We start from the raw sequence: 14325 nt of genomic DNA, 5'->3' as shown, positions 1-14325 counted from the left end.
TTTATACAGTCCTCTGCATTGTTGTTCCAGTTACACCAGAGACTTAAATTCTTAGCTCTACATGTCCCCCCCCCAAAACCACTTAAGCACTCTTCCTTTGGATTAGTTGAACAGTAACATATCTGAGCAGTGTGCAGTAAAAGAAAAAACATTTTAAACCCCACTTCTTTAGTTACAGGTCATTTTCTAGCTTGAGTAACACAAAAAACAGTCATAAATCACTTTTCTGTACAATACATGAAAATTGCATGTAATTTCCACTGGATTATGGGTAGTATTCTAATCCAGAAATTTGAACATGAAAGAAACTGTGGACAACACTACAGAAAAATGATGGTGTATATAAATGGCAATGGAAATACATCAAAATTGTCTCATTGGCTGTGGCAAAATGACTATGGTTTGCTTTGTGGCTTTTCTTTAATTCCCAAGTTTTAGCAGTCTGCATAACAACTGTTCTCTTTTGAGTTTCTCTAAAAAAAATGATTAATGTGTTTTTCCCTGTGTATTTTAAAACACAGCTTTTAGAAAGTAAACAGAAAATCGGAGACCTTATTTCATAGGATAAATCATTAATGTTTGAAATCTGTTTGCAAACAAAATGTTTTCAGACTGAAACAAAAATGATCAGTGTGGATTAATTAAAGTTTTATTTGTCTAAATGTTACAATACAATACAAAGATCAAATGAATCTCACAGACTTGTCCTTTCTTAATGAACTACCGCCACACATCCTAGGTTTACAGGAAGGAAAAGCAAGAAAAACTTTTGATCGATACATTTTTTTTGTCAAAGTAAAAAATAAAGTAGAAACTCAAAACAAAATACAATTCCCAAAAAACAAGTAATTTTTCACAGGTTTTGACCCTTGATTTTAAAAACATTTTTTACACTGTTGGTGGTTATGCATTGCACATATTTGTACATTGTTATAAAAAAGTGAGCACTGCAAGCGATATATAAGGAAAGTTCACAGTTGAACTGTGCATCTGCCAGAAATCCTAATTAACCAACACAGTGCTGTTCAGCCCTTTACCTGCTGTAAAAGGTTTTCCTTAATGACATACTGCAGGCACATTACACATTGACCTGGGTGTAATGGAAAGTCAAGCAAAACGGAGGATTAAAAAATAAAACAGTGTTAAAGTATCAGACATTTATCAGCAGGAATAAACTACAATTTCATTATAATTTAATTAACCCTTTATAAAGCAATTGCATTTCACCAGCAACCTGTGGTTTTAAAAAAGGTTTTCTTAATCACACAATACGCAAGTCCCAAGGTTCAGAATAGCACTGGAAATGTTTTATTACTCTTACAATAACCTTAATATAGCATATCCTTTAAGTAAACTATCTTTTGTTTTTTCAAAATAAATACAATATATATTCATCTAGCAACTTCAGTTAATTCTTTAGATTTTTAGCACAAACATTCAGCTACTTTTAATCAAATTGGTCTCACATTCCGCATAATAATGACATCCTACACTACACCGGATAGTGTATCTAAATAATCTGTATAAAAGTCTGGATAATAAACACTGCAGTGAACAGTAGGACTAGCCCTGTATGTATGCTGCTGAGATCGCTGTGCAAAAAACTGTGTGATCTGTATAAAAAATTATTTTAATAAAAGTAAAACCTGCACACCTTAACCCAGGTGTTTACACAAGCTTGTCTGTTCACTGCACTGATTCATCAGTGTAGGAGCCAAAAATGTTGGGCTCCTTCGACATGCTCTCTACCATTAGGAATTTGGCTGTAATCTCAGGTCCTAAAGCATTTTTTATTATAGTCTTTTAAGATTTTTTTATAGTTCATGTTCAAACTGAGAATTCTGAAATACCCAAAGCAAGTTATTTTTAATATATTTAATTACATGTGGAACAGTGCTTTTTCAGCACTTTGAAAAAAGGAATATTACAAGCTGTATTTTGAACACTAGGGCATTTCCTTTCCTGAGGAACAGCTTCAGAAATTATAACGTTAATACGAATCTTTGACGTCTTTTTGCATGAACAATTCAAATACCATACACAGTACAGATATTTGTTAAGAAGTATTGCTTTTGAAGTATAAGTATTCTTAAAATCTACTTCGTATTTATAGGGGAGTGGTATAATTTGTAATTGATATGGATTTTATGAGGCAGCTACAACGCGAAGTGCAAACATCTAGCTTAATTATACTGTATATGACAGCATAAATATTAAAAAAAAACTATATCTCATAACCTGAAAAAATCTTTAAAAATAAAGCAAAATTGAAGACAAGACAAGTTATGAATAGAAGTGTGACTTTAGTGGTCAATGATTTAATTTTAATGTCAAATCATAGTTTAATATCAATTGATATGATCCAGCATAATTTAATATTATAGGTCCTTTTACAGTATGTATTTATTTATACGACTCCAACTAAATTAGAGGATATGTTAAGACTTTTTAGCTTTTCACATCTGTGACAAAAGCTTCAGGTCTTATTTGAGCCTTCATTCTGTGGCTTGGTGCGCAGGACCAAAAAATTGTTGTATGAACAGGAAAAGAGAGGAACCCCGTAAAAGCAAACACTTCGTGTCGTAGAGAGGTGACTCAAGGTTCATTCTTGAGCCACCTGCTGTTATTCAACAACTTCTTTGATGAGGATAAGAGGCTGGGAGCCCACAGCCAAAACAGAACTTAGACGTCACACACCCGGCAGCTCCACTAATGTAGGGCAGAGGTATAGGAGAGGAGCTGTACCTGTTAGTCACAAAGGACACAAAAGCGCCTGAATGAATGTGTAAAACACAACTTGAATTCTGGATTTCTGCAAAACGGGCTTTAAGATATTCGGAAGTATTTACATTAAAGTTTACACTCTTTAGCAGACATGATTGAAAGATGCAGAGGAAAAATACATTCAGTGAAGAAACAGAATTTAGGGAAAATGTAATGAAGGTGACCTGAAACATTATCTTCGGAAAGACGTGCATTCTTCAAAAAACAATATGTATAAAACACACTGCTGGGTATCATTCTAGCGCTGCACTCCAGGCTTATGTGGCAGAACCTGTGATTGCTCCGACAGGTGGTGTGGCCTGCCTGCTGGCGGAGGAGTAGAAAGAGTCAGTCTGATTGCCACTGGAGGCCCGTAGGAATGGGGGGATGCTGGAAGCCTTGATGTGGAGGATCCTGGTGTCCATGACCTCACAGTCAATCTGCATCATCACTTCGTATTCTTCTTCCTTTATCACGCTCTCTGCAATAAAAAAAAACAAGCCATTTCAGGAATACAAACCAACATAACTCCAACATAAGAAAAAAATCCATGTGAATCGGATAAAAGGATTTTTAATATTCCATTGACGGAGATCGGTAGAAAACGATAGCCCTCATTTTTAATAGCTTACAAAATAAGTTACAAAATTCAGTACAGCACCATTTCTGACTTGGACATTAGGTGACACCTTTCATGACCAATGTGTCTTCTTCTTCCCTTTATTTTTAATTTTATCTATACTCCCTTTAAGTGAAGGCTTTGCAGCCAGTGAACCAGAAACTGGAAAATAAGACCGGACACTGTAGATCCTCAATCCATCACAGCGTAGGCTAGTCTGTGAGAAGTTAATTAGTGCATCAGGGATGGCGATCCAAGGATTTACAACACAACTCATATCATTAAAGGCAGAACCTGAGAGGGAACTCCTATGGATATCCTTGAACATTACAGAAAATATAAATATTTGAACAAGATTATACAATTTGATCATTCAAATTTGTTTTAAGTGTTATTGTTAAAAATTCCAACTCCCAAAAACTACTGCCCCCGGTGATCTTGTCTACTGAAACACCACAAATTCCTTTAGACCACTTGAATTAAATCTTGCAGCACCCATTCTAAATCTTAATTCCAATAAATCATTTCCTATAATTTTGTTTTGTTGTTCCGAACAAACAAGCGTGTTTTTGACTTGCGACTAATTTAGGCTACACATTTCACTCAACTTTAGCCATAAATTATGAGGCCATAAATTCAGTTGCCAACCAAGGAAGGAAATATCCTGTTGGGCAAGAGGTTCACTTAAGTTAGGGGTAGATGCGTTTACTCTCAGATGCAAACTGTTTTTCAGTTCACTCAAACTCCCATCTTGGACAAATGCCAGATAGCATTTACGTATCAATCCTTAAACCATCTCAAGTTTACAGTACCACTGAAGTTAAAAAAATGCTGTAATTTCTGGGAGAAACTCCTATTATGGGTTTCTTTGTGGAATACTATGGATCCACATAACTAAAACCATATGGATTAGATGCATGTATTATACATTACCAACTTTACTGCCGTCTTGAATGACCCAGCATTCCGGATGAGGACTAAAAAGTCAAATAGTTCCTAGGGGAAAATCCTCATATCTTAAAGCACCTGCAGAACCCATTAAACCTATTATCATCCTCTCTTTGCCCTACAGAAGCAGTTATTGCTTCTGTAGTTTAAGCTTTCTGTGTTTGAAATTGTCAGAATTTACGGTTTCAGATGATCCCAGCAGAATCACAGCCCTCCAGTATAACAATATATAAAACTTAAACTGAACTGTGCACAACTAAATGATTGCACTGCCACCACCTTAATTAGCTACCTTCCATTTCATTGTTCCTTCTGCATGAATGAACTCCTGAGAACGGACTTTATATTTGGTCTTTGCTTTTCAAATGTAAACCCTTTAAGAATCATTTAGAAACCAAGATCCGATAAGTTAGCTAAAACACTTTGCTTCCTCTTATTATGCGTTCCTTTATTGACTATGCAATACAAATGATAACAATTAGCATACTGTACATCAACAATAGTTAAGCATTTTTGTCAATACTTTAGACAAACGGATCCCAAATTTCCATTCAGTTAGAGAAGCTTTCACAGCAGATGGGCCAGACAATCCATCAAGCTGAATTGAGAGCACACAGAGGAACATGTGGAGACATATCTGAAGGGTTACATCACTGGAGAGAGCCTGGAAACTGTTCAGATGTCTGACCAAGGCCACATCACTCAGACTGTGGATTTGCATTGTTCAACATACAGTAAGTTCTCTACCAATTATTTCAAGCCACTAATCATAATAAAAAGATCTAAGCAAAGGAGGATTGTAACAAATTTGCTTTTACCAGCATCAGCAATTTAATGACGTTTGCTTTCCTGGACACCCAAGCCCAAGTTTTATAAACAACTCTGAGGAAAAAAAGCTTAAATCCTTTCTCAGGATAGATTCATTTACACGTATCACTTTACTGAAGCTGGGCTGGGTAGTTCAACAGGGAGCTGCGACAGACTTTCATTAGAGAAAGTCAGCAGGCTGCCTAACAGCAGACGTGTCACCAGACAAGCCTCTGGCACTGATTACACTATGAACTGCTTGCTTAGTCAAACAAATCGCACTTGTGCCTTTGACTCTGCATTTCAAATGCAATCTGCATTGTAGTCAAGCAATATGAATCAGTTAGTAACATCAAGGCTAAAATGCAGTTAGACTGCACAATTAAATATTGGCAAGTATGGTCACAAGTTACTCAAAATGCATTATTGTACAATCTAGGAAATGCAAACAGAGAAAATAAGGGAATATTTTCATTCCTTACATTTAAATTTGTATTTCTTCAGAAACATTTTAAAATACTTCCCACAACATAAAAAACATTTTCAATATCTCACTTTGGCCAAGTACAATTATTTTTAATTACAAGTTAATCTCTTAATTAATCTCTGAATTTGACTTTGACCAGTAAAACAAAGACTGGCAACATTTGACCAAGGCTATAAATAAAATATCTCCAAACTCCATCATAAACATTACACAACATTATATAACAACTGCCATTAAACACATTTATGCAAATCACATTACAGGCATATAATTATTTTATTACCATTCATAACAAGACCACTGCAGCCAAAAGCTAAGAGCAGAATCCCAGAAGGGGAAAGTTATTGTACTGGAAGACCCCATTAAGGACTTGAAACCTGTCAAGAACTTTCTGCAGATGCAGCTCAATAACAGTGGTTCTATTATGTTTCGGTGTTTAACATTCTTTCATGCAAGTTGTTTTATTGTGTTGTGAAGTCTTTCAAATTAGTTATGAAAGGGATATTTAAGTCCTTTTTAGTAAAGCAAAACCAAAAGAATTAATCTTGAACTTGTAACAGTATGATATGACAGCATGGCAATATTCTTTACTATTTAGCCAATATGCTGGTATGCAACAGTTAAGATTTTATTTCATGTCAGGTGAGTCTGTTTAACAATCTCTTTATAAATTTCGCAGTGCTGCCAGTGCTTCAGCATATGAGCAAAACATTAACAAGTTTAATTTAACAATGCATACGGACTGAATTAGTTACCTTAGAAACAAAGCATGACAAACTGGAAGAAAACAATTGCTCAGGGATAAAGCATTAGCATTTCATTCAGAAAATCAAATGGAAAAAAGATAACATTTTAATTTTAAATTTGAAAGATGGCAATGAAGATATTAAATATTGACAGTTAACTCCTGATGTGTCATTCTCAAGGTGACACAATATTTTATTACAACTCGGTATTAAAATCAATACCCAAAAATATCACTCAGTATCAGAAAGCAAAATTACTCTGTATTTTTTATGATGACAAAAAAAGGTTGCTTCTGATAAGACAGCGGGCTGCAGGAAAAATATTTTGCGGACAACAATGTTAAAATAACTGATTCTTCTTGGTTTTTGCAATACAAAGTCCTTTAACCAGGACCACAGCAGAAAGAAGCAGAACACTGAGTCATTACTGAGGGTTCCAGGTGACAGCCTACAGTCTCAGAAGATCAGAAGTCTGTGCTCTGTGAAGTTGCTATCTCTTCCCTTAGATCAACCTCCAATCCTACAGTATGTTCCCATTCCAGCTCACGAGCTTTTTGTTCCAAATGGCTGAGTCACCTTGTTATGTCCAAAGTTTCTGAATAAAAGAATGGCATTCATTGTTGCACTGCAAGTCTACTTAGTAAATTTAAAAGTAAATTTTTAGACAAAAGCAGGCTCCATCATTAGAGGACAATAAAAAGGAAACATAACCAGCAATTAGGAAGTATCTTCATGCAGACACTTTATCACAAAACGCTGTTTGCCACATTCAGGATTGCATTATGAATTTACAGAAATACCTGATGATTTCACATTATAAAGAACAAAATTTTGGTTTGCGTCTGTCTCCGCTACATAGTGATGTAAGAATGTGTCCTCAAAATTAGAATATAATGATTACATATTAGTTTTGATACATATTAAATTGACAGTCTAGAAAAATACCATGTCAGAAAAAAACAATGTTACATTATGGACCTGGTAGAATTATCAAATGACATCTGGCAGCCCATGTTCTTTTTAGGAATTACTACCTCCAAAGCGCAAGTTGCTAATTTACTTTAGAAACAAGCACACAAAAAAATCATGTCATTATAAAGTAGTAAAAATGACTACAAAATCACAGGAAAACTGTAAAACTGACAGATGAAAATTTAAGAGATCCTTTTTCCTAAAGAAACAACCTCCTGCTAATTGTTTCCATATTAAAATGTATTTTAAAGTGTCCCACATACGAGTGAAAAAAATAAATTAGTGGTGTCTTGGGATTTAATTAAATACGAACAGGGTCTTGATTTTGCGGGGCTACACCTACAAATCCTGTAAGATAGTGGTTTTTGACAATAAGATTCCCTGTCGATAATATATTTCCAGTGGAGCACGAGTCCTTTGGAATAAATTATATCTCTGGTAACATTTTTCATGTTTCCCTTTAGAGAAAAAAAAAATCAGCATAATTGTAACCATTTTAAATCAAATTACAGTTTTTAAAAATGCATTTAAGCAAAGGCTATTCTCTACACTTGAGGTGTTACCTTGAAAAACCTTTTTATTTACTCAAATAAAGTCAACCACAGTGAGATATTTTATGTGGCTGAAATGGTCATGGATCTTTAGCAATACTTAGACGAACCTTGCACGACTGAATTAAAGCCTTATGGTTTCAGGTTTCTGCTGTGCACCTGTAACAATTTCTAATGACAAGAGAGGGGAAAAAAAATCTGAAAGGAAGCAGCACTTGAGAAATTTAGAACAATAAACTAAAGCTCCATGCTTATAGAACCCACAGCTGGTATAAAAACAGAAAGCATTCTGCACCACACGTCAACACTGTTGATGTTTTTGCACTGCTCAATTTGCTGGCAAGTCTCGATTCCCCAAGGTCACTCAGCAATACTGGGAAAGGTTTAGGGTCAAACGATACACCCAAAATACACTGCACTAATGGTCATATGTGAAAATATTATTGGCCGTTTCCAAAGATACCAAACTGTATCATCTGTGTGATTGGCTGCCTTAGAACCATGGGAATCATTCCTATTAAAATAAATTCTTTCACGTTTCATTCCTTATAGGGTAAAGCTAAGTCCACCTCAGAAAGTACCCTGTGATATAAAACCCGTTGTGTTCAATAAGAAGAAAATCAGAATGCCCTTCATATAGCAGAATACTGGACCACTTTCAAGCTCATCGCATGTTTTGCAGTTTCACGTATTTAGCCACCTTTTTCATATTTGCAGGACCAAATAAAAACAGTCCAGATGGAACCTATTTTTCTCATCCAGAGGGTTTCTCTAAATTAATTCAAGCTGTGACTGGAAAGAATTACATACAATAAGAGCTACACCTGGAAAAATTGCTCTTGGTTTCTTCTTTTTCATATAAAGTATTATTTAGCATGATGGCAGAAATATGAAAATGTTCTCAAGCAAGGAAGTGTGCACCAAATTCAAGAAACATTGAACAATCAGATTTTCCTTCCATTTGGGGAAACAAAACAACTAATAGCTAGAGTACATACTGCAGGCAGTCCCTTACATAACTCCTAGGGTGACTGTCAATTGTTAAAAACAGAAATCGTGTTTCTAAAACAATGCTTCCTTTTATCAGATGAAGTCTTAAACAGAGGAAATTGGGCTGTCATGGGAATGAGCTAATAGAAGAGAATATTAGCTAACAGATTATTTAGTTTGAACAAAATGTATCATTCCATTTTACAGAGCACTAAGGCATGTTTTCCACAGATGTGTAGCACAGCCAAACTTGAAATACCTGGGTTTGATTCATGGACTTGATTAATATTAGCCCTAAGTGGAATTGCAACTCATTATTTTAACAAATATCGGTTCGGCCAAGATCTGCCGCAGATATTAAACAGATTCATTCAAATGGAGCAGTTCTGAATAACAAATGCAAACCATCGATCCACCTTTTTCTCCACTGGGGTCAAAAAAGAAGCCTTTTGCTAGTGAGGGTGCACTGGGTGCTGGAATATTTGACAATACTTCTACTGTAGCTTAGATTAACCACTTGAAGAATGTATACACCATAAATCCCACTTTTTTTTTCGACAAAAGCAATCTGTCAAAGTGAGGCATCTGTGTAGGTTCATCTTAAGTATCATAAAGTGCACAACGTGTCAACCATACCATAATGCAACAGGGAGACACAAATAAATGTTCATTAGAAGTGGAATGCAGCCATGTGGACAGAATGTCCGAAAAAAGTCACCATTTAACCTGAGGGGTTTCAAAGAAGGATTTATTTTGGAAAGTGTTCCCCCTGAGTGTACCAATGTTCACTAAAAGCCAGCATAGGTGTTAAGAATATATATTTTAAACCTCCCTGATTCTTCAACCTTTATGAAAGGTATTTATTCCCTACTCTACTCCTAAAGCATAGTCCTGTTTTATGTTCAATTGACCTATTAAACAAAAAATAACCCTATTTACACTAAAAAGACATTTTATTTGATATTACTGAAGGCAAATAACTAAACTCAGCCCATAGCGTAAGGTAAGCTTTCAAACTATGTTTAAGAAGCATTCCTTGTAATGCAAGCACAACTAAAAAAACAGATGAGTTGCTGTGTTTAAATAAGATGGTATAATGTAAAATAAACACAGATCTGCATTTTTTAAGATGGGACAGCTGACATCTACTGTACCAGATCTTTCACAATACCCTGTATGCATGTAATGGTAATATTATTCATCTGAGTCATCCTTGATTTTTACAGCTCCTAATCCAATCTGATGTGAACTTGATTTCACTGCAATAAAAAGCATTAAAAAAACAGCAGGAAAACAAAAAAAAAAAAGAGACATAAAAGTCAGGGTCAATTAAATAGGATCTTGAGCACCAAATATAAGCACCAAACTAAATATAATAACATGTTTCACCCTGACACCATTTCTTTCTTGCATGGTTCACAGACGTGCTTCCCTTTCACAGCTATACTATTTATTATTTGGGCATTCTTTACTGGTCATAGGGTTAATTAATTTTCAATGAACAGGGGTTCATTCATTTTAAAAAGTATTAACAAATTATACTTAGTAGACTTAGAAATATATTTAACGATAGTCAAAATACAAGGTATAGAACTGAATTGTACTTGCAGGCATTCATGTTGTGAATAGAATTTCAAAAGTAATGCATTATTGAACTGGAGGTTTCCATTAATCTGTTTTACCTGTGTGGTTTTTCTAATGAAAAAAGTGTTTATGCGTCTCAAAAAATATGTTCTAAAGTGTTTCTGTTTAAAAAACTATCAAAGCTTATGGTATTAACACTTTGTTTTCACTATAAAAAAATCAATTAAACTGTTTAAACTGATTTTTCATTTGTAGATCTCCCTACATCATTTGCTTAGAATATAAATTTGGGACTATCATATATACTGTATGTCCAGTCCTTTCCTATAAGGATTTTCCAAAGAAATCACACCTACAGATTACAACATAGAAAGAAAAGATCTTCACCCTTTAAACATAAGAGTTACCGGTGAGTTACCGGTGCCTGATCATGCTGGACAGAAAAGAAAATACACTTGTAAAATGCAAGGAAGCACACTTGAAAAATGAAAAGTGGACATCTGTTTTTGAGAGAGAGGGTTTTCTCAACAGAGGCCATCAGGAAAAAGTGATGATTCACTCAGATTTTTTTAGATTTGATTACATGAACTTCCTGGAGTACCTACAGTACAAACTACCATAAACCAGATGGGCATCACTGGACACAAGGGTCTTCATTAGTAACTTTTATTTTGCTGTTATACATGGAATATAAAGACTATAAACATGGAGCCAGAAGCAAAATGGAGAGCTCTAAAACAATGTTCTTCAAATGTGTTTCTAATTGATTTACAGCCCTGGATGTGCACTATGCTTCCTGTACGTCTAGTTTCTTTGTCACATAATTGTACATTTGTTGTTTCCTAACCATTTGTCTGCATTTGCAAGTTAAATGACAAAACCTTGGGGGATCAAGTCCATCAGTATGATATCCAAACTCGTCACTTCCTTTAAAATAAACTATTAACTTAATTGAAATCTCACTGTTAATGCACTGTTTCCTGCAAAGCACAAAGAATGAAGTGCCTCATCAAATCTTACACAAGAGTAACAGCAGTCCTGGGAGTTCAGGAAATGGTAACAGAGAGTGAATGCACACACAAACTGTCTATTTAATAGATTTAAACTACATGGTATAAACCCACATAGCAAACTTTAGTGGTAGTGACTTATTTCAGCTTACTAAAAGAGAAATAAAATGCATCTGGTTTCTATTAGACCCTATAAATTGGTATAGTCTAACATGTAATTAACAACGTAAATAAGCCAAGCACAGGGCTCACTATTGTTTTAACTTGTCTTTGAAGACAGATTTGCTACAATACAAGTGGGAAGAAAAATGCAAGTGGGATTTTGAAAAGAAAAATATCAATATTTATAATGATAACAAAAAATGATAGCTTCCAAAATAATTAACAAATAGCTTGTTAAACATATATCTATTCCATTAAGCCTGGGGGGAAAAAAACAACACATAAGCATTTATTCTTTTAATGATGACTCCATAGGTCTTAAGGTACATACAAGTTTTAATTTAATTTTTATTTTTTTCCCCCAAAGACAAAAATTCCCAGAAGTGTACTTGCATAACTACTTTCTCACAGTCATGTCTAATCTGGTAGAGAAGTACTATAGTGTATTTACTCCATATATCGGGATAATTAAGTCATCTTGTAAAATAACCAAAGTTAACCGAAGTACTCCCTAAAAACAAAGGAACAATTAACCATCTCTTTAGCTCTACAGCTTTATGCTTAGTTTTCAAATTCTGAATGTGTGGTCTCCTTTGTTTCTGTCTTGGTTAAACAGATGAAATGATATGAGTCATGTACTGTTTCCTCTTGTTGTTACTCTTACTGTTGGGTAATCCTTTTATCTTCACCTTAGCTTGAGTCAACCAGTCATTTTACCTTCTTGTGTACAAAAGAGACATTTGTTATCATTTTGGTTTTGACATATCTAAGGGGTTCAATAATGAAAAATGCTGAACTTTCACACAGAATGTTAATCAGAAGAATAAATGAATAAATCTTATAAAAAGAGTCCTAAATGGCGTTCAACAGAGTATCAATGCATAAAAAACGCAAAAACCTTCAGGAAGCACAATGTTTTGCCCTGTTACACACAAATTATATTACCAGCAGCCATATCACCCTGCAACTCACAACTGGCATCCCACTGAAGCTCAGCAGGTGTGAACCTGGTCAGTACCTGGATGGGAGACCTCCTGGGAAAAACTAAGGTTGCTGCTGGAAGAGGTGTTAGTTGGGCCAGCAGGGGGCGCTCACCCGCGGTCTGTGTGGTTCCTAATGCCCCAATATAGTGACGGGGACACTATACTGTAAAACTGAGTAAAACTGAGTAAACGTAAAACTGAGGTCCTGTCTCTCTGTGGTCATTAAAAATCCCAGGGCATTTCTCGAAAAGAGAGGGGTGTAACACCAGCATCCTGGCCAAATTTCCCATTGGCCCTTACCAATCATGGCCTCCTTATAATCTCCATCTATGAATTGGTTTTATTACTCTGGTGTGTGGTGAGCATACTGGCACACCGTGGCTGCCACTGCATCATCCAGGTGGATGCTGCACATTGGCCGTGGTGGAGGAAAAGCGCTATATAAGTGTAAGCAATTATTATTAATTAAGTTGTAACAATATCTATTGTTTTCGTGACTGGTTCCCTTGCTTAGAAAATGTGGTAAATGCCCCGTTTTCTGAAGCAAGTAAGGTAGTTTGTCAAAGACGGGGAAAAGGAGGGGTAAATTAAATATCTGAAACGATGACATTGCATATATGCATAATATACTTACCATTTGTGTTAATAGCAGGTAATACCACAGACATCTTGGGCCTGTTCCCCTTAATGTGATTTGTAGCAGGCAGAAGAAGGTGATCCTGAAACAAATGTTAGAATGCAAAGCTATGAATCATTTTAACAAGAAGCAGCATTATTTGCAGTATTAGAAGTATTTCCAGTAAACTAGCTACAGCACTGCAATTACACATGGAATCACAGCATTTCAAGGCAAAATGTGAAATTACATTTCGTGTGACCTATTTCCGGATCCAAGGCTGTCAATTTTCAAAAACTGTCAAACAGTCCCCCCTCCCCCCCACATTTGATAACGTGGTAAGAATAAGAGGGACAGTAAATTAAACCAAGTAATTACTAAATCTGTGAGATACTTTGCTATTCCTTCCATGTCTCGAGAGGGGGGTTCTTTGCCAAGTCAAACAGGGACTTGGAGAGCTGACATCATTGTCTCAGTCTGCCTGGCGAGGATGTGAGAAGACACACAGACCCGAGAGGGATGGGTTCTCTGGGTTAGCACATGAAATCTACTTTGGGTAGGGAAGAAACTGAACTAAAATAAAATCACCTAGTCACTGTGGTCTTTGTATCATATGAAAAAGCCAATGTGTTCAGATAGTGAACAGCTCCTTCATCCACCTTCTAAACTAACTGATTTCTGCAATACACAGTCGTGGGGGACTTGGGATCTATCCCAGCAAGCACAAGCCCCCCCCTTTTTTAAGAACCTGATAAGCATGTTTAAAAATACAAATGTAACTTAAAAGGGAACCTTCCATTAACATGTATGTGTACAGGGATGACCGAGATGTGGCAATATGGAAAAATTGCAAACAGGACAAAATTTCAAAAACCGCTGCAAAAACAGCACTACCGCGTTTCCCTTTAATCTTTTTTTTTTTCTCCCGCATTCCAATTAATTTCATTCAGGACCTGGTCAGCTTACTGCCATCTATGAATAACACCCAATATTTGGGGGGTGGATGTGCACATTCAAGTTTCTCCAAGACCCTAGCATATGGTTTTCAGCAGTTCTGAAGTATGTGAAAGTAGTCTTTGTTGTAATT

General features: G+C 35.7%; 1 protein-coding gene across 1 annotated transcript in view; it reads right to left on the bottom strand.

Annotated features, from left to right (window-relative positions):
* Positions 1–627: 627 nt before the first annotated feature.
* atf6 (activating transcription factor 6) overlaps positions 628–14325 on the bottom strand; it is a 54852-nt gene continuing 41154 nt past the window's right edge. Inside the window, exons 15-16 of the mRNA XM_015355089.2 lie at positions 13257–13341; positions 628–3244 (exon numbers count right to left, since the gene is read on the bottom strand). Of these exons, the coding sequence (XP_015210575.2) occupies positions 3042–3244; positions 13257–13341 (288 nt within the window). The 3' untranslated portion in view covers positions 628–3041. The remainder of the gene's footprint in view (positions 3245–13256; positions 13342–14325) is intronic.

The sequence above is a fragment of the Lepisosteus oculatus genome, chromosome 9 (genome assembly GCF_040954835.1).
Source record: "Lepisosteus oculatus isolate fLepOcu1 chromosome 9, fLepOcu1.hap2, whole genome shotgun sequence".
In the NCBI taxonomy this organism is placed as follows: domain Eukaryota; kingdom Metazoa; phylum Chordata; class Actinopteri; order Semionotiformes; family Lepisosteidae; genus Lepisosteus; species Lepisosteus oculatus.
The sequence above is the reverse complement of the archived record's forward strand: the minus strand, read 5'-3'. Positions and strand labels throughout refer to the sequence as shown.